Below are 27860 nucleotides of genomic sequence, written 5' to 3' on the forward strand. Positions count from 1 at the left end.
TGACGGCAGCCATCCAACACAAAAACAAAAAGGGGAACCAACTACAACAACTCCACTACCCACAGACACCACATCCAGGAGAAACCACAGCACCAAGACCCACCATATGGATTCTATGTGACACTCCAACATCATCAATTTGTCAAGATTACTCCTTATCAGAGCTGAATTATCTGTACTCTCCAAGGAACTGAACTACTGCCCCACCACAGGATCTGATACCATACGAACATGGGGAGAACCAGAAGAGTTCTTCTGCCCCGCCCCCCTTTTTTGAGAGAGAGAGAGAGAGATCAATGATATTTTCATCCTAGGTGTCCAAAATCCACAGACTGCCACACTTACCTTCACAGATTCAGTAACCATCCCAAGCACACCAAGAAATCTATTATCTACAGCCAAGCACTCAGATACCACAAAATATGCTCCAAGGAAAAAGTCCAGGTATACATCTTAGCATACTTAAAACCACCTTCACTAAACAAGGACACTCCACCACGGAAGGAGATAAAAGACAAACACACCCTATCACCTGTGGGTGAACACTTTTCACAAAGTGATAACTCTATAGCTGACCTCTCAGTCCTCATCCTCAAAGGAAACTTGCACTACACCTTCAAAAGATGAGCCTGGGAGCTTAAATTAATAACTTTGCTAGACACTAAAAATCATGGACTGAATAGAGACACTGGATTTATGGCTTATTACAACAATCTATAACCCACTAACACTCCCCAACCCATGACTGGAAAGGTGTGAATGGACCCTGGAAACATGGTGTTAACTACTTGTGCTAAACAATCTGTTCCACCTTGTATTTAGCTGTGACATTCTAAGTACATTTCCCAGATCTGAAGAAGAGCTCTGTGTAAGCTGGAAAGCTTGTCTCTTTCACCAACAGAAGTTGATCCAGTAAAAGATATTACCTCACCCTCCTTGTCTCTCTATATGCATTCCATGTAAGTTTCTAAACAAGGTTACAGGATAAGCAGCCATCAGAAAAGAGCTTTCAGTTATATATCTAGATTCCAACCAGCACCGTTGTAAGGAGAGGCTACCAGTGTCACTACCAACTCCATGAACCATCATCCTTTCATAATAATGTTAATAGCAGCAGCAGCAGCCTTTTCTGGTAATAACTAGAATTTTCAACAATAGATGCATTCTGCAATCATCATTTCTTTGTTCACAAATGTCATAAAATAGCAAAGACAAACTCTACCCGTGTCTTAGGGATTAATAGTTTCCATTACAGTTTTCACATGTTAATGCAATCAAGATTTCACCCATGATTTTCTTCTAAAAATACTAAGTGCTCTTTCAAGAATCCCTGATCAAAATATTACTGGAATTGACCATAAGCAGCACAGTATTTATATACAGTCCACTGTGGAGGTTATATTAATGTGAGGAGAGTAATAAACAAATTACTCTGCACTGAAGAATAAATGTAATCAAGACTTGCACCAATATCAAGTTAAGTCTCCAGCAGTTAATACTTCTGTTGTAAAAGCTTAAAAAGTCTCTGATACACGCATTTTCTGATCTCTTAAAAAGCAGACCTAAAACAATGGTGCCCAAACTTTTCTTGTCACACCGCCCCTTACCAGTAATGTAATTTGTCCGCGCCCCACCTCCATTACTGCACATTTGGCTCAGCAGCGGAGCTTGTGGTAAAGGCAGAGCTGGGAGCAGAACTGGAGCTAGACAGGGAATGAGGACAGAGCTGGCCTGTGGGAGGAGACAAACTGCAGCTCAGGGTGGAGTGGAGCTGTGGCTGGTGCAGGAGCTGGGCTGGGAGCAGAATGGTGCTGCGGCCCTGGCCGGAGCTGGGCTGGGTGACGCTACCTCCCCGCTCCCCATGGGGGCTGACCCAGGCCCTACCATGGGCCCCTCCCCCCAAACACTCCGTGCCCCCCCCAGGGGGCAGGCCCCACAGTTTGGGGACCACTGACCTAAAATATCATTTCTAGATGCAGCCTTACCACCTTTTGCTGTGATCATATCAGCTCTCACAAGCTAATCATGGCCAGCCTAGATCAGTACTTTGGCTAAAAGAGCTAGCAACACCTTGATGCTGAAGGAAGTGATGTTGATGACGTAGCAGGGATGCTCTACCTTCTGAGTCAGAATTGAACCAATGCCCTAGCACAGCAATAGAGGGCAATGTACTATTTGAAAGTGTTCTCCTTCAATTGAGACATGAAGCTAAAGTTCCAACCACTTGTGGACATTAAGATTATATGCCACTTTGCAGGACTAGTGGTGTTAACTCCAGTGGCCTGGCTAAATTCCAATGTGGTTATTTCTTCCTCTGTTAAAACTCCCTTGAGTTTCTCTTGTGTACGGTACTTTCTGTCACTCTCTGTCCTGAACTGGTGTGTGAGCAGTTAGCTTGTGCACTTAAACAGCGGCCACATTCTACCTCAGAAGTGGGTGTTCATTTAAGAGATACTATGTTAAGTATATCTCTGCTTAACTTAGGAAGCTTTTTATACTTTAGCTGGGCAGAAATCATCCTCTCGATCTAGCAGATGGAGATGTAAATTCCACAGGGAAGTAGAGGCAAGGGAGTTCTGCTTCTGAGGCATTGTTTTCCCTCTCATGGACCTTAAGAAGTTTCTCAGTGGGTTTAGAGTGAAAAATAGGGGAAAGGGGTCAGGAGACATGCATCCTCCTATGAATACCACAAAAAGTGCTCAGCACAGTTAGCTCAGACTGAGATTTTGGTGCACGTCCACTCTGCACTGTGTACCCTGACTAGGTTGAAGGAGGGTGAGATGCCTGGGGCAGCAACTGGCTGGAGAGCTAGCTGCCATGAAGCTGAGGTTGGTGGGAGTTCCCAGGGACAGTGCAGAGGCACAGGGTTCCTAGTAGACACAGAGATACATGGGTTTTGGGGGACCCTGCAGTAGGACTGGTGGGTAGAGGAAACAAACGAATAAGATCTAACAGAGTCCTTCACCAAACACACATGAATGTTTTGCACGGGATGATTTGTTTCTTTTATGTGAGCTAAACCGCTGAGAAAAACAGATTCTGTAATTTCAGGCAAACATATGTGGCCAAATAAATAAACAACAAGAAAACAGGAAAATTCCACTTAACAATAAAAGTTTGCAATGCAGCAAAGGAAAGGTTAACTAAAGGGCTGCATTTCAGCACCCAAACTGGGTATTCCTGTTCTCTAACATGACACTAATTTTCTTTTTCAAAACGTTGAATAGAATTTTTTTTTACACCTAATCACAGAAGCATTTTATACTTCTTTTTCTTCTTCCACAACTAACTTTATCATTTAAAACAGTAATTTATTACATGCTATGTGTTAGCACTTTGGTAAATACAATCAGAATTTTCTTTGTTTAGTAAACACAACACTAAATGCAAGTGAACATCTTGTTTGCCACACACACAAAAAGTGCACTTTTATTGCTTAAAATGAAACAACTTGAGATAAAATGGCTAGTAGGTAAAATTCCAGAGTCACTAACGAGTTAAAGGTACAGTTTACACTTGGGAATTTTCTGTAAATGCTCCTCCTTCCCTAAAACTGCTGCCAAAAATCATCTGACAGGAAATGTAAGATTAAGTTTGTTCTACCTAAGTGAACAAAGAGTGCTCAGAACAGGCAACCGGTTTACTGCAGAGCGGGAACTTTCCTAATCCTGCTGGAATCTGCAGTGCTACTCAGAAAATATCACTGGAAAAGTTGTTTTCTTTACTCAACATCTTGTCTCTAGATCACCTCATTTTGGTTGCACTGCAGATCTTGCTGATTCTCCCATAAAGGTTAACTTAAAGCTCCAAACATAATCATGTGGAAAATGGACATTATTGATTCCTATGGTCCATTGTTCCCCCATTCTAAGTCCCTGAAGTTCAAGTTCAATCTGGAATTACATCATGTCTGGTTTCTCCTGGTTACCAGACGGCTTGAGACGTGACCACAGCTACAGAAAAAACAAACAGCCTTCTTCACGCTTCGGCTCCCCTATCGATTCAAACATAAACTTTTTTTCTTTCTCTCAAGTATGCTTCAAGTATGGAGCATGGTTAATTTAGAGATTAAGTTCCAAATTAGATTATCTAATGGCATCTTAATGGATTGCTGACCCATTTCCTGTGGGATGGCAGCATGCAAGTCTGGCTGGAATACAATTAATTTCTTAGGAAGTGTTCTGAAGATGTTTGCCTAGATGGAAAGGAAACATAATGTTCTGCACATCTTTCTTTATTACTGAGTTGGGTGAAACTATAAGAGATAGCGATTTAAATTGAAAAAGACCAGAAATCCTTGCATTTGTCTGCTGTGTATACTTTTATCACTAGAAGATTTTCACTTCTTTGTTCTTAGTTTCAAAAGTTGAGTTTGTACTTTTATCCCAAACAAATATGAACTGTGGAAATAAAATAAAAAATCCTTGATCTAACAGGTGTGTTTGTTGTCCAGATGTGTTAACTTTTTTTAATACAACAGATAACTACAGAAACACTTAGTGATAATTCAGTTGTTAGTGACTTTGTATGTTCACTATATTCTGACAGACACAAGGTAGTGTGGTATGGAAAAGACTCCAAGCAATTTCCACTTCCTCTCCCACTCCCCCACGAACTGGAGATTATTCCATTCAGCTGCCTTATCTGCATTATTATCACAGCCCCAGAGTAGTGCTAGGGGCAAAGAGTGCTGCTTAAAAAACTGAACATTTTGAACACCCCTACAGCTAAAGCTGAAAAGGAAATTCAGCACTCTGAGAATAAAGCTCCCCTCAGGAGCTCCAGGAACAAACCAGCTGTTGTACTGTACTTATGTGTCAAGATAACAAACTGAAGGCAGGAAATGCTAGCCTAGTGCATTTGCCTGGGTAGTGTAAATGTAATGTTAAAGTAACAGTTAACCCTTAAGAGCAACAGTTTTTTAAAAAGTATAAATTATAGTAGTTGAGAATAATAGGAAAATTAATAATATCTGTGATAAAATGTATATTTTACCACTAGTGGTTTGTTTACAGTTTGTGAAAGGCTTACTGGAAAATATTCAAATCTAGTATACAAAGGCCCAATCCTGCATCCCTTTGTTAATCATGCTGGAGTCAATGTGACTAACCTTGTGGGTAAATAATGGTTAGTGGATCATGCACCCAGCCCATACATTTCACGGAGTCCTTCTCTCACTCACTCATAGTTTAAGTTTTACTTGCATCCTTTTTTGTTTACTGTGCAGTGCTTGAAACTTTATTTTCCAACTTGAGTCTAACTATTTGCAGTTACCTCAGCAAAGGTCTGAATGACCTTTGTTTAGATAAGTTCTAAATCATAGATGTATCATAGAAAATCAGGGTTGGAAGGGACCTCAGGAGGTCATCTAGTCCAACCTCCTGCTCAAAGCAGGACCAATACCCAATTTTTGCCCCAGATCTCTAAATGGCCCCCTCAAGGATTGAACTCACAACCCTGGGTTTAGCCGGCCAATGCTCAAAACACTAAGCTATCCCTCCCCCCATATTATCTTCATCTGTACAGCAAAAAGAATGACGTATAGGGTCCAGATTCAGTGAAGCACTTAGGCACGTGCTTAATTTTAGGCATTATATAAACGGGATTACTCATATGCTTAATATTAAGCACGTGCTTAAATGATTTTCTGAACTGAGGTCCTAATGTTCAGTGCAAACAAACACATCATATACCAATAAATAGATAATAAAAATGTTGCCAGTCTTAGGCAATCATGGTACCAGGAGCAAAATAAAATTACTTCCAACTATTATATTTAAAACCTGTTTTTGTTTATTGTTGAGGGTGTTGAACAGATGTTTTATGTAAACTTCTCCTTCACTGACACCAATATGTTTATTTTAGCCAACTGAAGGATACATCTAAGTTTGTATAACTATTCATACACATAACTACTCTGCTTTTTTTGAAAATACGCACACTGAGGACTTAAGTTTCTCATTTTGTATAACTCACGTTGTCTTTCTCTAGAGATTTTAGAAGTTGATGTTTTTGAAAAATATATATTACTATTCCTTTGGAAATTACATCAGGCTTGTCGTTTTACTAGAAAAAAATTACCAGTTAGTTTTAAAATCTATAGATCATTTAGCACTGTTTGGCATGACTGGCAGCCAATGATAAGACAAAGTATACAAAAGAACAAGCATAGGGACCCTGTCACCTCTCACCCTCTCAGAGGGTGGTCCTCTCCAAGTTGGGGATGAGGGAGGTCACTGACAGTGCAGCATGGAGAAAACTTTCAATGTGGTCACTTCTATCACCTGATCTATGCACAGACAGAAAAGCTCATTTTCAGGCACCACCAACTCTTTGACCTCAGTGAGTACAAGTATTCAACAAGACTTCTCAAAAAACAGTGCACCACAACATATTCGTTGTTGCAACTTAAAACTATCATGAAAGCCTTCTATAAAAAGTCACTCTATTTACTATCCAAATGAGTATTGCAGATTTGGAGGAAATGCTGATCAAACAAGTTTGTGGGAGAAAACTTTTCCATTTTCCTTTTTAAACAAGGAAATATTGCTTTACCAAACATTCAAAAAGAATTTATTGCTCCAAGGTTTCTTTCTTGTAATGATATAAAGACTTTATCAAGAAAACTACCCACTTGTTATCGTATCTCCCATTTATGCTTTTATGTTTTCTTTTCCACAGATGTTTGAAAAGAGTATCTGTATCCCAAAGGCTACATTTTAAAAATAACCCTCACCTACATGTGATTACATGTCTTTTTTCCCCCTCCTCTCTTTTAGCAACTTACAGCCAAGGAGCACGTGTGGTAGGCATGACAACTGAAGTCCACAATGCACTGGGCCAGATCCTCAGCTTGTCTAGCTCCAATGAAGTCAATAATACTACACTGATTAACACTATCTGAGAAGCAGGTCCACCAATCACTAGCTCACAAACTGAGAGTTCTTGCCCAATCTACAGTCTCCTATTAATGTTCTGAGAAAGCTACACACTGTGTGTGTGTGTGTGTGTGGGGGGGGAATAAGTTACGCTCTGTGCTACAGTCGCTCAGTTTGGATTCATAATAATACAGAAGTAAGGATAAAAATTATTCTTAATAATACAGAAGTAAGGATAAAAATTACCAATTATCGTGTGATGGGGATTTATCATGTGAATCAGTCCTTGAGGAGTTGAGGTGAACCCACTAGGTTAACTCTCCATTCATTGTACTATTTGATTTTTGACATGAAAAACTGTTCTTTTGGCCACCTTGCTCTTTCAACACGATTTCAGAATTCTACCAGACTCCAAAATTATTAGAAAAAAAGTACAGAAAATACATGCAATCAAGCAAGTAACTAACTGCTGGCAGGTCATTTGTTGTGTAATATTGGTACAGCAATACTAGTTTAATAGTTTAAACTTTGGATTCATGTACAGCACCCAACTTTCCATTTCAAATATCACATTTCCAAACTGATACTGAAAAAAAACTTTTAGCATCAACAGTAAAACAGTATGTCATCTAGTATACTCCGCAGCAAGATTTTATGTATCCAGCCATACTCACACACACATGTACATGAATTATTTGGAAGTGATAGCAATGATACATTGTCATATTTGTACACACATACCTCAGAGAGGTATATAACATTATTTTAAGTGTAGGGGAGAGACTGCTTCACCTGATAGGGGCCAAATCTGCAGGCTTTTCCTCATATGTATAACTTTCCCCCAGTGAGGTAAATCAAAGGGAATTCTACATATTAAAGAACTGAAAGACTGACATTATCTCATAATGGTATTGCTTATTATCTTTCACCTATTTTTAAACACACACACACACACACACACACACACACACACACACACACACACACACACACACACACCCTACTGCTACCATAACCAGTAATACATGTAATATATGTGTAATTGATTCTGTACCAATAGCTAAGGTTTCTCTAGCATGCAAAGAAAATAACTCCTTTTCACGAATAATGAATTCTAATTGTTTTGTATTTTAGTTTATAAAGGATATGGTTTACATCTTACCTTCGTGTGCATGTTAGTGACCTAAATCTATACCAATTGTCCCAAACTTGTTATTCCAAATTACTTCTATGGATAGTATGATTATTCATTCCCAAAATAGCACCCACATCAGAGAACTGCTATACTAGTCACCTATTGTTTTTAATCACACTGTCTTTTGCATATTAATCTGTAAGCCCAAAATATATTACTTTAGTTCTTTAAACTGTGATTCGATTTTTTAAGTCCTAAAATCTGCAGTCCTTTAAAAATACAAATGCCTTGCACTTGACAGCAAACATTTGGCATCCCAGGTACTTAACTATAGTATATTCTAACAGTTCAATTTACATTAAAGATAATGTAAATGTGTATTAAAGAAATGTTATACATAGATGTTTTGGTTAAAATTTTGACATATATTCCTTCTTGGAGGCCTGCTAAAAACAGATACTGCAGCTCAATGTAACTTTTTTAGATGTAGTGTAGCGTTGGAAATAATTAAAATGTTACCTTTGCCAAGTAATTCCCAATGTATCCTCACTGGCACTGGGGTATAAATGCCTGCCGTTTTGATTCATGGTCCAGTCACAAATCCTCAGCTGTCAATTGAAACCTAGCAGTCAGATATGGATCGAGCAGTACTACAGATTTTAGTATTTAAATGAATACATGCAAACTAGTACTGTACATGGCACAAACCTTACTTTCCCAAAAAGTAACTTAAAAACAAACAAAACCCCCAAAAACCAACAAAAACCCATTACACTGAAAAATAAAATTCCTATTTTTTTTTAATTTTAAGAAAATGCTACTTTAATACGCTCCTCTATTAATAAAGCATAAAAGATAACTAGTGTTTAGCACATAACAATTAGCCGTTATTAGATTACAAACTGAGCTGGAATAAAAGAAAATGTTAATGTTCAATAGTGAAATATTTTAAGAAAGAAAATCAAAATGCTGTGTTTTATATGCAATGTACTAAGTAATCTGTACTAGGTAAAGGTCAAAAATAATCAATATCTTGAAGCATGCATTTGGTGAATCATAGAAGACATGCAATTTATAGAAAAAATCCCCAAATTACACAAACTATATGCCTTTATCTTACTGTTTTAGAAGGGTAAATGTATTTTGTAATAGAGGTTTATTAATTTAGTGTTACTGAAAGTGGTATTACTTAGCAAGAGGTGATAAGATAATCTAATCTTGTTCAGGACTCAAAATAATAGCATTTAAAATACTTTATTATATTTAAATATAGTGAGGAATGCACTAAATGTAAGCTGAAACAAATTCTTCCCAGATCCCCAAATCATCAGTTCTGCCCTTCACAGATTGTTCGTGTAACCCTATACAGCTCTGTTTGTTTAACAGCTGCCCTACAGTGCTAGCAGATTTATTGAAAAGATATACTGCTTATTTTTATGTTTAAGAAAGTAAACTTATGTGGCTTGAGACGAAAACATACAGAAAGCATAGTTTTTAACCTCTGCATAGCAATGCTATAAATAAATTACTGTACATCTTGCATGATACAGCACTTCGAATTAAAGATAACTTGATCACTAAGATTAATTGCATAAAATGCATCTTGTTTTCTCCATGCAAGTTTTAAGTGCTTTTAAAAGTTGCAGACTATGGCAAACAAACTAAAAGAAATTATTTACACAGTAGCACAGTTAACTACAGTCCTTTCCTGATAAATACATATGTTAAAGACAAGACCATATTGCAGTCTTGACTGTTACACTAATAAGTTTCCTGCAGCTGAGGTTTGAGAAATGGAAATGTTAGTCTGTTTTCATAAGGTTTGTTTCTTGTTTGTTACCTAAAGAACTCTAAGAGACCTTCTGAAGTCTATTATAAGCATGACTAAACTACATTAAAGTAACCAGAAAAGGAAACATTCAGTCCAAAAAGTTTGCTAGAGTGTAACTGTAAAGAATATATTAAATATGCTCAAAGAAAGGGGTAGGTGTGTGCATTTTTCCGTAGTCACTGTATGAAACTGTTTCATAAGCACTATTTTTATTCTGAAGACATAATAAAATATATCTGTTCAAATACTCTAGCCAGTAGTATAATGGTTATATTTGTGCTACAATACTTAAGTATCTGTCAGCATTTTCATTATAAAAGCATATTTTAAAGGCTTACAACTTGGTTATAAAAATTCACTTTCAGCTGAAACATGATGTCTAAAGTTTTAAAAATGGAAACAATTTTTTCCTTTTTACAAAATTAAACCAAACCATCCAAACAAAACTCTTTGGCCAGTTATAAGCCATAAGAATGCCAAAACCAGAACTTATTGCTGCTGAATGATTTTATGCACTTGTCTAACTCAAAAATCTGACAAACAATTAGCTTGTATTATAATCTAACTCCTTTTGGTATTTGAGGAAAACAATAAATGTCTGATACATTACAGTTTAATAAATCAGCTACTGTGCATAAGCAATAATTTTCCCCCTACGGTTTTCATATGGATTTTAATATGTACAACAAATATCCTAAATGTGTAATTACACAAACTCCAAGAGCTTTTTGAATCTAATTCATAAATGCTATTGACACACTTTATTTATTATGCACACACCTCTTCATAATTTGTAACCATAGAGAGAAAGAGAGAGAAAGAGAGAGGACATGCATACATACATACATACAGGGCCAGATCCTCAGCTGGTGTAAATTGGTATACTGTAAATTCATCTGTCCCACCATATATACACATGTGCTAAATTAGAGAAGCATGTGATAAATAATTCTATCATGAGCCTAGAAATGCAGCACCTGTCTACTAAACCACTTCCATGTGGCTTAAGTTTAATGTTCCAAATCTCTGAGCAGCTTCAAACAGCCGCCATTTTGTTTTCAAAATTAACCTACAAGGGAAATGTTTCCTCTTTCCTACTCCTCATGTAGAATTTCCTCTCCAAAATCACCATCTAGAAACCTGTATGACTAAGATTTAGTTTGGGGTTAATAATAGCCATAGAAATATCACTTTAAAATCTGATATCCTGTGTCCCTGCCAGGGTAGAAATGGTTTGGCATCTTTACTCCAGGTCAATGGGCTGGAGTAGCATAAAGGGGGCCCCAACAGCCCCAGTTCCGGGAGGGAGAAGATTTCCATGGAGCAGGCAATGTGAAGACAGCAGTAAAGAGGCAAACGTCCTCAGAGGGCAAGCCCAGAGGAGCCCCTTAGCTCTGTTCCTTCCCCCAGGGCTGAGAGGTCTTTGCTGCGCCTCTAAGAGGAGCCGCCCAGACTCTCACCTGGGAACTTCATGCCACTGAAAAGGGAGATTTCCAGCTTTGTGATTGGACACACAACACTTGCTTCTAGCTTTGGAAGTACCTGAGACATTGGAGTTTAGTATTATGACTATTCTGTGTTAATTTAGGTCATTCTGGAGCCAGGCAAAGGCCAGCAGCCCCCAATGTAACTTATAACTTCTTATGTAACTAAACTTACATTTAGTGCACCTAAGGGCTGCAGTAAAATTATGAAAGCCGCAAATGCCATTGCGTTACCTAGAGATCAGATAGATAGAACACAGTGCACTTCACTCCACCCTGGAACACCAACTTGAAAGACCTTCTATGTAGAGGAATGGGGAAGCAAGTGGCACAAAGCTGCCTGTATGCCACTGAAGGATTTCCCTCTGTCAGGGAGAATCTCTGGTAGCTCCTTTACGACAAGCTCTCCTACCACTTTACATCGCTGAGGTGGCACAAAGCAGCAGCCTGAGCCAGAGCCAAGGATCTGACCCTCTAGTTTGACCTCCCCCCCCCCCTCAGCTGGACTTTTGTTAAGTAAGGCACCCGGGTGTTCAAGAAAAGGGATTCAAGCAATTGTCCCAATCAAACATTTTACAAGCTTTCTAAAACATTTCTACATAGGTATTCCCCTCTCAAATATGTTTCTTACATGGAATATATATATATATGATGGTGTGACACACAATCAAGTGTTTTAAATTCCTCTCTCACAGAACCACATACAACAGGGACAAGGAAAATTATCCTCAGGAGAAAAAAATTGCCTCTCAATGAGCCTAATTCTGGAGTTGCCGGGGGGAGAGGCAAATGTACCAAAAGCAGGGCAAGGCAGCCTTAACGGGCCTTGTAGGCACACCCATTACTACCCCTGGAATACACCCCCACTCCAACTCTTACTGAGTGGGAAGGGGCACAGAGTCTGTAGAGACTGCCTCCCTGTGCTGGAAGTAATTCTCAGGGGGCATGTGATTGCTCCTCAGCCCTATTATGTCAGTGCAAAGGGGCCACAGGGGCAATACTGATTTGGACGCTGAATGTTTACTTTGAATCTCCTTTCTCTTTTTAGTTTACGTTGGACACTTGGGGAGTACAATCATCCTGCAGAGTTTTAGCCACACAACCCTCATTTACATTAGAGCTACAATCCCACGATTCAAACCTTTAAATAATTGTAAGGGTTAATATTTAAGCAGGCTTTATATTTTCACATTTTAATAAAGTGACTAATATTAATCTTCATTTCATGCCCCTTTGATCATCAGTAAAAGTAAACATATATTTGAAAGAGTGAGTGAGTGAGCGATAGGAGACTGCTATGATTTTTGTTATTTGAGAAAGCCCATAAAGCTAAACATTTGCATACTGTCATTGTTTTGACTGAAACTTCCTTTAAATGTGTTTCCTTTCCAGCAAGCATATGTGAAAGGTGACCTCTTATCCATTTACATACCTCCCTGGTAGTCATGTGATCAAGTTTTACGTCAAACTGTCAATTATGATAAGAGAGACAATAAGAACAGCCTAAGTGTTGATAACCTGTTTCCTGACTTTACTGAGAAGATCTGTTTAAGAGTCCACTTGTGTTCTTCTTTCAGTCTTTTGCCTGAAGCAAAAGCAATGTGCATCGAAAACATTTTAAAACCAAAACACTGTTTTCAGTGGTCATTTCAGTTTACATTTTCAGTGATAAATGGTATGAAGGGCCTTCCATTCTGAACAGCATAATGCAACAACTAAAGGATGCATATGGAAAGAACAACTTCCTACTGGAGATACTGCTTGAAAAGAGTAGTCTTGTGTGGAGGAAACAATTAAATAAGATCAAAAGCTGCTAACAGTTTTCTAGTTTTAAAATACATTTATGATGTCAAAAATATTTCTTATTATCATATACATGGTAACATGACCCCTTAATAAATGTCAAAGCTGTGTGAAAATCATGCATAACATATACCACACCCTTAAAGCCCAAGCTCTAGTGAAATCCATGCAGCTGTATTAAGTAATGCAAGGATCTGAGGAGTTTAGCAGCTCAGTTATTGGCCCAATATTAGTTAGCGTATATGAAAAAGTAAAGTTTTAAAGGTAACTGGTATCACAGGCTGATAACTTCGTCATTAAAACCATTTGTCTTTGCCTGCCTGTTTTCTTAATGAAAGAATGAAAATGTCCTCCCATTTACTTTTTCTAGAAGCTCAAAGATGTTTTAAAAGTTAAATAATTAAGGATAACAATATCATGGCCAAGAGCAAGTACTCTTTTGGTTGATTTATTCAGTTTCAATAGGAAGCTTACCAATTGTGGTGCTGTTACCCTTTATGTGCTATGAACACAAAGATAAATCTTTTCTTTCTTTAAATAGGCAAAATCCAGGATTGGTGTTTCTAGCAGTATAACAACTTTAAATCCAGAAGCAATTTTGATCAGACACTAAGAAGCCTATAGTTTCAAGGATATAAAGTTTGTATTTTGTGAATTCACAGTGATATAAACTGATTGAGACTAAGGAAATGCCACCATCCCTCGATCCATCCATCAGAAGTTTGCCCTATTGTCCATTAACATGGAGTTTTGCAACTGAACTCTTTTACTAATGATTGTTGTGTTATGACTATACACTCCCAAGAATGAGGACTCAAATGGCAGAATTCCACAGAGCTCAGAAGAGTTGAGCTTTCTTGTACTACAGCTGAATTTGACTCTGTTACTCTAATTTTTCACTTTTTCTGTGAGTCTAGACTTGGAAACCATATGCTACAACTCAAATATAAGCAATGTGTATATGAGCTGGAGGGGGGCGGGGGAGAGAGAGAGACAGAGAGAGAGAGAGGTGCTGACATACTGCTGTGAAGATTACCCAACCTTCCTTTTATGCAAAACTCCTATGTCAATAAAGACATTTCTTAGCATAGATAGTTCAGTGTGCCAAAGCAGAATTCATATAGTGACCTCACCAACCTGCAACAGCAAAGTTAAGAACAAAGCCCTTACTAAAATTCTAACTCTAAGATAAAATTTTAACTATGATTAAATAGGAGACATTTGATTAAGCAACATCCCCGTGAGACCGTTACTAATAGTTAATAACGTTTGCATGTTGATTAATGAATTAATGAAAACTTTTGCGTTCTAACCAAGTAGTCATTAACAATTTATAATTGATATTTTGGGGGACTGGGGAAGGACTACTTTTTAAAACAAAACATTAAGATGTTTTATAAGCACCTTTCTAATGCAGATCTACTTATGTAGATGACTTTCTAGTTGCAGTTAAAGTAAGAAATTTGTTATGTTATTGTTGATGTCCAATTTTGAAATACCTGTCATTTCAAGGCAATTAGCAACAGCACCAACCAATGATCACAACAAAAATATACTGCATAGATTTATAATTCTTCAAAACTTTGCCTACCAATGTAGCATGCTAAGTAACATGTGTAATAGCATATTTTTCTCACTATTCAGATCAGTAAATGCAAATGTATTGCTCCCAAAGGTGCTAGACACACAAACACACAATATTTCCAAGTTATATTGAATGCTTCCCATCTAAATGCAAGTATTCCAGCAATTTTGTGCTATAAATTGTTTTACTGGAAATTCAACTGAACTGTCATTTTATTTTGTTGAAAGACTATTTATAAGATAGAGTCACAAAATAACATACAGCTTAAATTTATGGTTGTTACTATAATTTATATAGGATACATTGCGGTTCTTTTTAAACAACAACAAAAAAAGCACTCAATAATACACATCAATATTTCTCATAACTTGAGAGAATAAATCTCTATAAAGCCCCTCCAACAAAGTAAAAGAACCTACCTGTGACAATATTTATTCTTAAGAGGTCAATGTGTATTAAAGGGTACAGTGGATGTTTAAAAGATCTCTCTGGAACTAAAACCACTGGCTTTCTACTTTAGAATTTCTCTCAGCTAATATAAAATGATTGATTGCCTTTATTTCATGTACCCCTTGATTTTCCTTTTCATTCATCATGGGCTGCTTTAAACTAAATGCATTCAGAACCTGCCACAAGAAAAGTGCTCTCTTTTAAATTGTTGTAAAGTAATGAAAGGACGTAGTAAATCAATCTCATTTCTGCCTTACCAAAGGATAACCTTTATCTACTGAAGTCATTTAGACAATTTCTGGTGGGGTTTTTTTCTGGATAATGAACATGTATGGCATTGTCATCTCTGAGAGCCTTTTAGGATTTAAGAGGATGAAGGTAACAACTAACTCATGAGAAAATTATTTTATATATTCTGCACTTATGTATACATGTATTCGTATTTATCTGCTGCTAAAAAGCTTAGTTTGTGGTTAAAGTTCTTTGTTCCTTCAATGCATGCAACAGTACCAACTATTACCTAATTGTTTTTATTATATATATATATATATATGTATGTAAGCAGGCATGTGTGCATGCGTGCGCACACACACACACACACGTATATACAATCATGCGTAATTTAAAATCGAATAGAGAATAATGGCAGTGATTAAGCTATTATATACTTTTTCACTATACTATAGGGCTACTACTATATAACACATATGTAAAATACTGGTACATTTAAATAAACAACAAATATTGACATTATAAAACTCTCTACTTTAGAATATTAAATTCACACAGTGGCACTGAATCAACACATATTTTCCAGGGTTGAAACTAACATATAAATGTCCATGCACAAAACATGTAAGATTACTTTTTTCCTGAATATTTTGGTCACATGTTTAATGAGACTGCTGAAATTATCCAAACTTATTCTTAAAATATATTATAAAGACAAAAAATATACAGGAGATACAAGAAAATTAAGCTGGCTGCCAGTACCTTCTAGGGATGTGAAATAGTTTGTATAACTTTTTGAATGTTCTTGAGAGCAAAAAGTATTAACGAGCAAATTTGTAGAAAAATAGGGTGTTGAAGAGAAGCAATAAATTAAAATAAAATACATTTAAATTTCTTTTGCAAATCCCAAACTTAACTGGATGTCAGAGACTTATGAAATAATTTTTAAAATTTCACAGCAAAAGTATTTTAGAAAATGTGTGCAATGGTTTTTAAAAAAGCAAGTTTTAAACCTATAAATCTTGCATATGTTTAAAAATACAATGAACATTTACTGTACATTTGTCAAATAGAACCACACTATTGTAATTATGACACATTTTATATTACAACAATTCTGGAGAGGTGAAAAAAGAAAAATATCAGAAAATTTAGTGAAAAGCCAATGGTTGGTAAAAACAACTAATTGTTATTTGGTATTTTCGTAACTATGTACAAATGTTTTCAGTTGTGTCTTACTGGTTAACAAAGCTGGCAAAATGTCAAAGATCTTAAACTATCATCTTTATGGTTTTCTCTGAATTCTGCATGTGGTGATCTTTAATATATACATACAGCCACCTTGGCCTTGGAGTGGGTAGGGTTAGGAGTTCAAATGCAGCACAGTTTAGCTATGTTACAACAAACACAGAGCATGTAGGATAAAACGAAACAGGCATGAGTACCAACTGTGGATAGGAACTCAAGCCTGAGAAAAAATACAGTACAATAAATAATAAGAACTACTTAATAGCCCTTTTCTTCCTGCCATATTCAATTTTTAATTTGTAACATTTTACATGCTGTTAATTTCAAACTCCTCTGCTGTCAAGATCTGGGAGCAGCACATACACACATCATACAATATATTTACGTTCTAAAGTGTCTGATTTTGTGTTATACTGTTACTAGCAATGCGGGATTTCTGTATTTGTATGGCCCTGCTATTGACTGCGGCTAATTTGTTTATAAACCACCATTAATCTCAGCTGTATATTTTCACAGTTTGTGTAAACACTTCATTTGCATTAAATTTACAGCATTAATGAGATGTGAAATTTAAAATGCTACTTGAAACATAAATGATGTAAGAAACTAGAACAAAAATGTGTCTATCACATCTGAAATCAGCAAACCAATTTAAACCTATTAAACTAGGAATGACGATGTGTTACATTGAGAATTTGGTTTTATAAGTCATCTTCTGGAACTAAAATGCAGAAATGTAGGCTTACAAACATCTGGAAAATATGAAATAGCTTGAGAATCATAATTTGTAATGTTTAATTTTGTTTAATTTTTTATTGGTTTTGAAATGAGTTCTCAGTTTTATCCCTTGCACACTTTATACAGACATATTCTTAATATCCAATTCTAGCATCTACTTTTAAGTTGTTCAAAAATAAAATAATGTAAAGAGGCATTATAAAAAGTTCCTTAAGATGGCACAAATCTAAGAAACAAAAGCATATGCTATGTTAATATTTTTAGAGGGGTTTTTGTCTTTAGCATATCTAGTCTTCATATGACATATACTGAAACCATTAGGATCCCATTCTAACCCAAGATGTCAGTGGCAGCATGTAGAAAGGTACTACTGCAAAAGCTTGTCTAGATTATTACACCTATGTGAAACTTGCCCACCTGTTGCTGGTGTAGGAAGGATGGGTCTCTTGGGCTTAGTCCCACATATCGGTTGGCTTGGGATGTGCCTGAGGCTGTGTAGGCTGATTAAGGAAGAACAAAACACAGTGATAAAAATAGCGACCTGTCATAATTATTACCCTGTGCACGTACAGTACAGATATGAGAGATCCAGAGTTATGATTTGCAATGTATAGGAAGTGTCTGTGGATTTCTTTTATCAGTAATGCAAAAAAAAACATAGGGCCAAATTCAGCCCTTAGGTGCACAGCATGTTCAATTCCCATCCACTTCAATGGAAGCTGCATGTGTGAATCTGAGGTCAGAATTAGGCTTGTAGTTAGAATAATAATTCCTCTGGTTGCAGATTTTTACAAATAGTTAAAGGAGCACTACATTTTAAACTGTTATGGTCTCAGTTATGGACCTCCAATTTATATTAGTTATACAAATACACATCAGCTAAACTAATATAAACATCCAATAAATGAAGTCAATGGAGTTACGCGGGTAGGAGCGAGAGAACAACCACCTATTAATTTACACTGATTCTTCTATTTGTGAACGCCCGTCACAAATTTGTCTCGGAAAAGTGGTTAATTATTTAAAACTGAGACTTAAAGCTTGATTTGCTTATGTAGCATGAAATTAATCTTTACAGTCCTTTGGAAGAAGGATACAATGTGATCAGCACTAACCAGAGAAGGGAGTTAACTTTTGCTGCGCAGCATAATTTTACACACCAGAAAATAGCATTCACTTAGAGCTAATTCATTAAAAGCTCTTTTAGCCTTCTGTGGTGCAGAAGCTTAGAAAAATCGGGGGGGAGACTGGGTGGCTCAAGAGATTGGTAAAGGGATATAGAACCTTTCACCTGTAGGTCACCATTCAAATCTGGCTGAGATCAGTAGCGACTGAAAGTCATTACCCCCTCATGGCTCTTAGTGGCCTATGTGGTCTCACTCCACTTCATAGTGTGTAGATGACCATATTGCAACAATCATCATCACAACTGACACCTTTGCTGGTGGTCAAAGCAGACCTGCCAAAATGGAATGGATATGAAGACTGAGAACAGAGTGAGGAAGGTGGATAGAGTTTTTAGCTAATTGGCTGTTTGAGGTTAAAATTATACAGCAAATACATAAAACTTTCTGAATTTCTGAGGATATTTTAATATGGCTTTTTTATAGTAAACAGCTTTCACTGAGAGATTGCCATAGAAATGGATCAGATATTAGAAATAAATCATGGTTCCAGACCCTAGAGTTTCTTGACAGAAATGTTATCAAAGTCTGTTGTTCTGTCTAGTTCTGAACAATTCATTTGCTGTATTTCAGAATGAAGCCAGTGGTAATCATTTGATTTTATATGCCAAATAGGTCGAAACTGACTAAACAGAAACAATGACAGCATTTATATTATGTTTAAGCAATATCTGCAGGAACTTATTTGCCCAACAAAACAATGTCTTCTGCAATTCATTGTTTATTAAAAATAAATTTGCAATGTTTAAAAAAACTATTAGGGCCAAATTCTCCCCCATGTGTGAAGCCCCTTGGCATGAGAGCATAAATATTAAGGTCAGTGACGGCTTTATGTATTTCCAGCAAAAGGATACCATCCTTCAGTTTTTGTTTGTTTTGTTATCTAGTCACTTGTGCATGTAATGTTTGTGTGCTACCACTTGTACATACAATTTGCACACTTAAATTGGACTTGCTCATAAACACTTTTCATTTACATGCATTAGTGATAGAGATGTTCTGCATGCAGAAAGAGGCCTCATCTCAAAGGACCATAAGAGAGGTAGGTGCTCCAGTTCCACTGAAATTCAGTAAAATTGAGTGCCTAATTCCTTTAGGCTCTTTTGAAATTCCCAGGCTTCACCCTTAAATACCTGTATAATTATTAGTGGACAAATAAGGTCAGTTTCTTTCTAAAAAGACTCCTTAAACTAGGCCATAATGTGGGCAGGTAGAGTGCAAGCTTCTTCCCGCAGTTCTGGTATCATACTTGATCTCCCTTCCCCTGCTATTCCAGGCCATGGTCTCTCTTGAGCACAGACAGACAATTGTGCCACATTGTGTGATCTCGACAAACAGGAACTAGGATGAAACTACCAATAATCCAAGCCAAATTTGAACCAAGGTTCCTTTCCCACCCTGAGGTGAAAGGCTAGAGCATTAACTTCTTGTTTGTTGCTGAACATACCAGAAATAGCAGCACCTCAAAGGAGCAAAATTTGCATCGAAAACCAGCAGAGAGTGTTAATCCACTCCAACTTTTAGTCCACCTAGAAGCCTCTTTTGCTATCCCAAAAGAATAGCTAAAATATTTCCATAATCCTATCAATATAATTATTAATCAGTTTATAATTAAACAATGGTGTTTACCCAGATTATCTTTAGGAGTCACTTATTTCTCTTTAAGAAAAGGAGTACTTGTGGCACCTTAGAGACTAACAAATTTATTTGAGCATAAGCTTTCGTGAGCTACAGCTCATTTCATTGGATGCATTCAGTGGAAAAAACTCTTTGTAATAGATACTTATGCAGTTTCCCCCTCATGTGTCGCTTGCTCTAATTCATTTGAATATCTATTTCATTTTACAAAATACAATCTTAAGATAACAAATACCTAAAAATATATATATGATTTACAGGCTTGATTAATTCTAATGCAATGTCTAGAGACCACACTCACAATTTTAATACCTAACGTGCTAAAATGATCCATTTTAGTGTAACTGACCCTACAGAAAACCATATTATTTTCTGCATGTTAAGTATTTTTTGTTTGTTTGGTTTGGCTTACACATAATTTAGGCTCTAACTGCCCTTTGGAAGACAGAAATTTCAGCTGAGAGATCTTCTTCTAAATAGTCTGATCAGGACTATTTTCTAAAAATGTTGCCATTCATCAGTATCAAGTAATGTTGGCCCTCGAAAGACCTAAAAGGTCAGGAACCATATTTACCCAGCTTTGTTAACAAAAGTGTAGAAGCTAGATAAAAATTAACCCTTTGGATACCACTGGACATGAAATGATTATCCAAAATAGAAATGATCAAATGACATTAGCATGTACATTGCACATACTTCCGTGGTTGCAATTCCATTGAAGATAACAGGATGAATAATATGGTGCTGAGCATATTGTACAAAGGTACTCAAAACTTTTGAGGCATTACAAAAGCAAATGCAATTAAGCCAACCCTTGTAGAATCAAGGGCAGTGAATTAAAATTTCCTTTGCTGTATGCTGTATCATTTTATTTTTTGCTAACACAACCTATATAGACATGCAATTATCATAGCTCTGATTCAGTATGTTTTGTAACAAAGATTGATTTCTGTAGGAAAGCTCATTGAGGAGCAATTATCTAATCTCGTTTTGAAATCCAAGTGTGGTTTATTTGAAATCTTGCAGTCTGAGTGTGCTTCTCAATGTCATTACAATGTCCACCTTAGATGAACAATCGTGTTTCGTTCTTTCTCGATGGGCGGTGCTCAAATAAATATGCTTTTCCCTTTAGATTTTGATTGTCATGTCACAAACATCAGTTCATGTAACATGATGCTATGGCTAAAATTTGAGGGAGAAAAGCTGTGTGGTCAGATCATGCTTGCTCTCAGAATAAATTATGAGCATCCACCTGGTCAAATAGTAGGAAAAGGCACCTTTTTTTGGCCTTAATTTAAAATCGTATTGAACCTCTGATGGACATTTTTTGTTTCCTAGAGAAATACTTACTGGTTGCTGTAGGTGAAGATGCCTCACCTTCAGTGGATGTAGTGATGGGTTTAGTATCTGTCATGGTCAGAGTCACAGGTCTCACCGCACTGTGATGGGGAGAGGGTGCCAAAACTGGAGTAAAATGGCCAGGCACTTTCCCTACTACTTGACCACTGCTGTTAGGCTACAAAACAAAACCAAAACAATGCCTTGTAAAATATACACATTGTGTTTAAAAACAAATCTACCAGTGTCTTGAAGGGTTTTGTAGAATGCCCATCACCACTGTATCTATGTGCCAGGTTAAGTAATTGTTATAAACTAATATATCTATATATAGTATATTTAGTGGACAACACAATAGGCCCCATACATTTAACTCACAGTAACCTTCTGATCAGTTTTATTTCGTTCTTGGTATGATTTTCATAAAAGTATTTTACAATAGTAGTGCTGCTCACATAGTAGGATTAAGCACAGAGCCTGAAGCATTTAACTAAAACACATACTAACACTGCAAAAGCTGCCTTAGCAAGGGCCAGTATTCTGGCTGGCTGGGGAATATACGCAGAACAAGCGCACAGCTGTTTGCTTTCTGCACATGCCTGAAGTCTGACTAATAAAAGCAGGGAAGGCTGCATAAGGGGGCCGAGAAGGAGGTGCTAAAATGTGTAGATGCTGCCATTTGGCCCCAGGCCCACCAGAATATGTCCCTTTCACATAGGATTGAAAAGTGTGAATTCTGTACATTTCAGGAGTATAATGAGCCAAATCAACACTTTACACGGATTGATGTACAGGATGTACAAAAGGTACTCTGAATTGAGACCTATGACACAATCGGGGTCAAATTCTACCTTCAGCACACACATATACCCAACTTTGGCAATGTTCTTTGAGCAATGTGCTCATTTACCCAAGAGCTAAATTTGGCCCTAAATATTCTAAGTGTAAATAATAATAAACCAAAAATGTCAGCTGGTAACATTTAGACTGAAACTGTTGATTTTTTCTGTGAATTTTAAAGAGCTCTTAAAGTACATAACAAATATAATGCATAAATGTCTGGGCAATTTATTATCATAAAGATACTGACAAATCAGAGAGAAATATAGGTTGTTAAAGGATCTGGATGGACTGATTTACAAGGAAAGGTTAAAAGAGGCAAATATGATTAGCTTGGCTAGGCAATAATTATTGGTTGTCATGACAACTACAAATAGGTGCAGGATGTAAACACAGATGATGATGAGGAATTATTTGGAAGTATAATCTGGGAGGTAATGGAAGGAAATAAAGAAAGAGGAAATGTTAAAAAAAAAAAAAAAAGTCAGGAAAAACTTCCTGACAGTATGATCTATTAAACTATGGAACAGTCTCCCAAGGGAGATGCTGGGGGCTTTTTCCTTTTCGACTTTTAAAACTAGAGTGACTAAACAAACACAAGTAAATATTGACTGGACAAATATGTACAAATAGAGACCGATTCTGCATTGACAGGGAAGTTCATTAGTTGATCTAGTAGGTTATTTCTAGCTGTAAATTCTATGGTTCTATGATGAAAAGCAACAGGAAAAATGTTACATTAATGACAAGCGGCTGATCAATTACTCCACTAAATGAAGCAAATTTAAATTCTCTCTTAACCATGACCATATTGTACTTGCATATTGCAAGGCTATGAAAAAAAGGACGATCTGACATATAGTTCTATAAGATCCAGCTACTATAGGATTTATTCTTCTGTTGTGATGTGTGGGCCTTTACTAATGAGAAAATAGACAAATATATACTGCTAATCTCAGGTCTAAAAACAGTTTCAAATTAAGAAGGCAGTAGTTCACAGGGATGAAAGGTTCTTCTGTACTGAAAACACATTGATGGTATTCCATATATTTTCTCTCTATTGTATCAAATTTTCAGCAACTGGATAGGTCTTTTTCCCCCTCATAAATCTGTTCAACCCTTGTGATATGAATTTTAAAGGAAAAAGGGTCACCACATTAATATATACAAGACGATATACACTGAATACATAATGATGTGGTATAAAGATTTAATCACCATCTGATTGGATAGCCAGATTACTTACGAATGGTGAACCCATAAATAAGTTACACAGGTCTTTCCACCAGTACCAATAAAACCTTTATATCACACCACACTATCATACATTCTGCATATGTCATATATTTTACCAACCACCCGACCCCCATTTTAGCAATATTTTAGATAGTTTTATTTTTATAAGTACTATTTAAATATCCCTTGGCCTGTAAAATCAGGTATCTTAATTACCATAAATACAAAAGTACAGGCCTTGGAGATAAAGGAAAACTGTAACAGAATTTCAGAAACCTCTACAAAATACCTAAAATAACTTTTCCATCTATAATGCTTTAAGGTCCTAAATACTGGGATCTCCCAAGAATCACGTACTGCAACCCACTGGAAAGTAGGTATTTAGAAGCTATTTTTAGCTCCAAAAGATAGCAATATATCAGACCTTAAAACAGTTGAGGGCTGAATGGTGTAATTTTGACAGGAAAATCCATATTTGCGGGGAAAAGAAAAAATTATCTGGCTGCTCCTCTCTTTTATTTTTCTTTTTAAAATACAGAGGCTGTCAGAAGCTGTTCCACAGTTTGGATTGTTATAAGTCTTCCTGGTAGAAATGGATTGGTGGTCAGAGTGCAAGTGAAACAATGAAAGGTGTTTGACAAATACAATTTATCCATAGTTGCCACACTGATTCACCACCACATATGTAGTATATATAGAAATAATATATGCCATTGGGCAATGTGTGATATATGTAGCATTTTCATGAGGTATACATGATCATTCATAACCCATAAAACCACAGCCAGGTGGTAAAATAAGCTCGTCCCCACAGACTGAAAATTCTTATAATCACACATTGCTCATTATTATAAATTTTTTTTCTTTTTAAAATTTGGTGAAAGAGGTTAAATACCATACTCAGTAATGTGTGGATTGTACAGATCGCCTGATGGACAGGATTAGTGTGGTTTGAGTTCTTTTTAGTGGCTATTGGATGGAATTAAGGATCTGTGGGGGGCAGAGTTACCTTTTAGGACTTGGTTTCGGTTATGTATTGAAGAATCAAAAAGAAACCACTTCAATTGTCTACTAAAAGTGCTTTACTTTTAGTATATAAAAAAAAAAAGATTCCCAGGAATTTATGGATTAAAACAGCCAGTATCATCATCTTCCAAAGCAGCTCTGCATCCAAAACCAGACTCAACTTAATTAAATGGACACAGCTGGAGTCCAGCACAATGTGCAACAATGTATCACCTTTTACTGTTCCCTAGTGATTCTGGACAACAGGAATGCAACAGCTCACATGGACTCCAGCTTAGTCCTTGTGCAGATGGTCCAAGAAAATGAACCCTTTCTTTGCTGAATTAAAGAATGTGAAAAGCACATATTTAATATTTATTCTCCAATAAGCAATAATTTACCTAGATGACACACACAAAATTAACACAGCACACATCCCTCACCCACCAGCCAATTAAGAGTGAAATCCTGGCCTCGCAGGGCATATCTACACAGCGAGCAGCAGCCCCCTACCCCCCCCCCCCATGAGTCTTAGAGCCTAGGTTGATAGAGGAGCGGAGCGGGCTTCAGAGCCTGAATGTCAAAGCCTGAATGTCTACTTAGCTATTTTTAGCACCATAGCTCAAGACCCCTGAGCCCAAGTCGACCAGGGCTCTGAGACTCGCCGTCACCGGCAGCAGGTAGACATACCCACTGAAGTCAATTGGACATTTGCTATTGACTTCACTGTAGCTGGCATTTAACCCTAACAATCCTAAGTAACTTTCTATTTTTGTTTATAAATTTCTCAAGTGGCAAATATTGCCGGTAATAGCATCTGTATTGTACATAGATGCTGATGCAGGCCCAATGCAATGCAGGTTGAAGCTCTGTATTGTCCAATGGAGGAAACAAAGCTTCCAAAATTAGGGGAAGATAAAACTGTTTTTTTCACGTTTCACTCAGATGGCATTTCCAATATTTAAGACGCTGATAAAATTTCATTTACAAGCAATAATAACTGATTTACATGTCTCTTAATAATGTTATTATTTACAATCACAATATACACCATTGACCCAAGTACTTTTTAATTACATTCATTCCTCGTTCTACTCTCTGATTCCTGTAATCTCCAATACTTGTTTTCTTGGTGCTTCAAAAATGTTCTGCTTTCACATTTTTCTACTTGTTTTTCTTACACTTGCTTTGCTATTAAAGACTGTACATCAGAAAATATGGTTTAAAACTGGCATTGCAAAGATTACTTAGCTAGGGTTTAGTGTGTTATTATTTGGCAATAAAGATAAAAAAAATTGCTACATGATGGCTCAGTACCAACCTGAGTGTTTAACCTCTTCTTTTACTTATTTAAAGTTTGGTCTAATCTTAGCTGCAGGTAAGAACCAGATCATATAGGTTTTATTTATACCATCCTTCTTTAATAAATCTGAAATGTTTCAGGTTTGAATTAAGGACCGCCATCTGATAATTAAGGATCATTGCCTCATGGAAATCTATTTGGGGCAAACAACTTTTTTTAAACTTCATTGTTTTTGCTAGAGGTATTACTACTGAAATATACTACCAGAGTCCAATAGGGAAAAAAGTGAGCATAGTCTCACAAGTTCTGTCTACAACCCAAGAACCCACCCACCTATGATGTCAGAATATGATGCCATTTATTATCTCCCCATTTTTCCTCTCATGCTGTGATCAGCAGTGAAAAAAATTAACAAAGCTGATGGTTAAATGGTCATAATTAGGTTTCAGAGTTAACGTATTAAGATAAACAGGTCTTAGTGCTCTCAGCTCATAGTGCTCTCAAAGCTATTGTTTCAGCCTGAGGGCAGACTCATACTGAAATCATTGCATTACTTTACACCGAGTTCACATTTTTAAGGTTATCTTTGCAATTGCAACACTAGCAACATTTTAAATGAAAGTTTAGCTCCTGGAGCACAAGTTGGCAGCTATCACAGAAAGACATTAGTTTATTAAAGAAGAATGGTATAAATAAAACCTGTATGATCAGAGGCTTACCTGCTTCAAACAGCCTAGTCTAACCTGTGTCTATTACTTCTGGCCACCTTGAGTTTCTATTGCTCTTATCAGGAATATTTGCTTTTCTTTCTCCGGAGGTTGTTATAAATTCTCTGCCATGAGTTTTAAGCCCACTGAGATGGCAGGATACAGAGGCCACTGTATTTAGGGTCTTTTGCACAGATCACAATATACAGTCACTATCTCTATAGCCTGATCAATATTTGGCCACCAAAAAAAAAAAAAAAGCTTGTGCAAACTGTTTTTATTTTGACTCTTTTGGTTCTACCAAAAATGTGGTTAGCAAGATTTTTGGTATCACCATATTGAAAGCCCATTATTACTGTGAACTTATTTATTTGAACTGCATATGACTTGAGCCGAGGACCATTCAAAATATTTGTGCTACATCATTCAATAGATCCACAGGTTTGTTTTGTTTGTTCTTAAAAGACAGGGTCATTTTCAGGTTCCAATATAACCTCTTTTGGAGTAGTAGAAAATTATCACAAAAGAGATTCTAATTAATTAATATTTTACAAGTAAAAATACACCGCACAAAATAAATTGGGATAATGCAACAGAGTTCCTATGACTTGTACTCGATGTCACTGGAGTAAATCACAGCCTACAAAATATAGCAATTGCTAACGGTAAACTCAGATTTGCCAAACCTCAAATATCTGATTACTGGTACTACTTAAATATGTATCTGCCCCTAGTTCCATACCCAAAATCTGAACAGAAACTTAAATTTGTATTTATGAAGGTTATGTCTATATCCCAAAACCTTCTAAAATCAGGATGTACCTGTAACATCCTGATTTTCTGTTCAGGAATTTTACCCAGAGATTAATAGTCTGTAATGAATGTCAACCTCCTTTCATACAGAATCTCCTAGAATTTCTCAAATCCAAATTTAATAACATTGAAGACCTCTCTTCTATCTGAGGATGTTATTTTCTCTGCTTTATCTCAGTTTCTGGAAGCAAAAGTGATTGGCCTTTCAATCCCACATTCAGTTTAGAAGATATGGCTATGCCTGTACCTGCCAGTCAGGCATCACATCCTAACAGCAGGTCTAACTCAGGATGAATGTGCAAATTATGCTCACAGATACCAGATACCAAATATCTTTTCAGTCTAAACCCAAGTAAAATTCCTTTCAGAATCATAGAATCATAGAATATCAGGGTTTGAAGGGACCTCAGGAG

General features: G+C 36.7%; 1 protein-coding gene across 7 annotated transcripts in view; it reads right to left on the reverse strand.

Moving 5' to 3' along the window:
* Window positions 1-27860, reverse strand: part of NFIB (nuclear factor I B) — a 227284-nt gene that overhangs the window by 12455 nt on the left and 186969 nt on the right. For 3 of the 7 annotated variants that reach the window (XM_073345413.2, XM_073345412.2, XM_073345415.2), the window contains exons 9-11: window positions 21556-21721; window positions 17801-17883; window positions 8533-8621 (exon numbers count right to left, since the gene is read on the reverse strand). The exons of 1 other annotated variant lie outside the window; for it this stretch is intronic. In XM_073345413.2, coding sequence (XP_073201514.1) covers window positions 8533-8621; window positions 17801-17883; window positions 21556-21721 — 338 coding nt within the window. The remainder of the gene's footprint in view (window positions 1-8532; window positions 8622-17800; window positions 17884-21555; window positions 21722-27860) is intronic. 3 more of the 7 variants (XM_073345414.2, XR_012159114.2, XM_073345416.2) reach the window with 3 other exon arrangements.

Source organism: Lepidochelys kempii, chromosome 5 (assembly GCF_965140285.1).
Source record: "Lepidochelys kempii isolate rLepKem1 chromosome 5, rLepKem1.hap1, whole genome shotgun sequence".
In the NCBI taxonomy this organism is placed as follows: Eukaryota; Metazoa; Chordata; order Testudines; family Cheloniidae; genus Lepidochelys; species Lepidochelys kempii.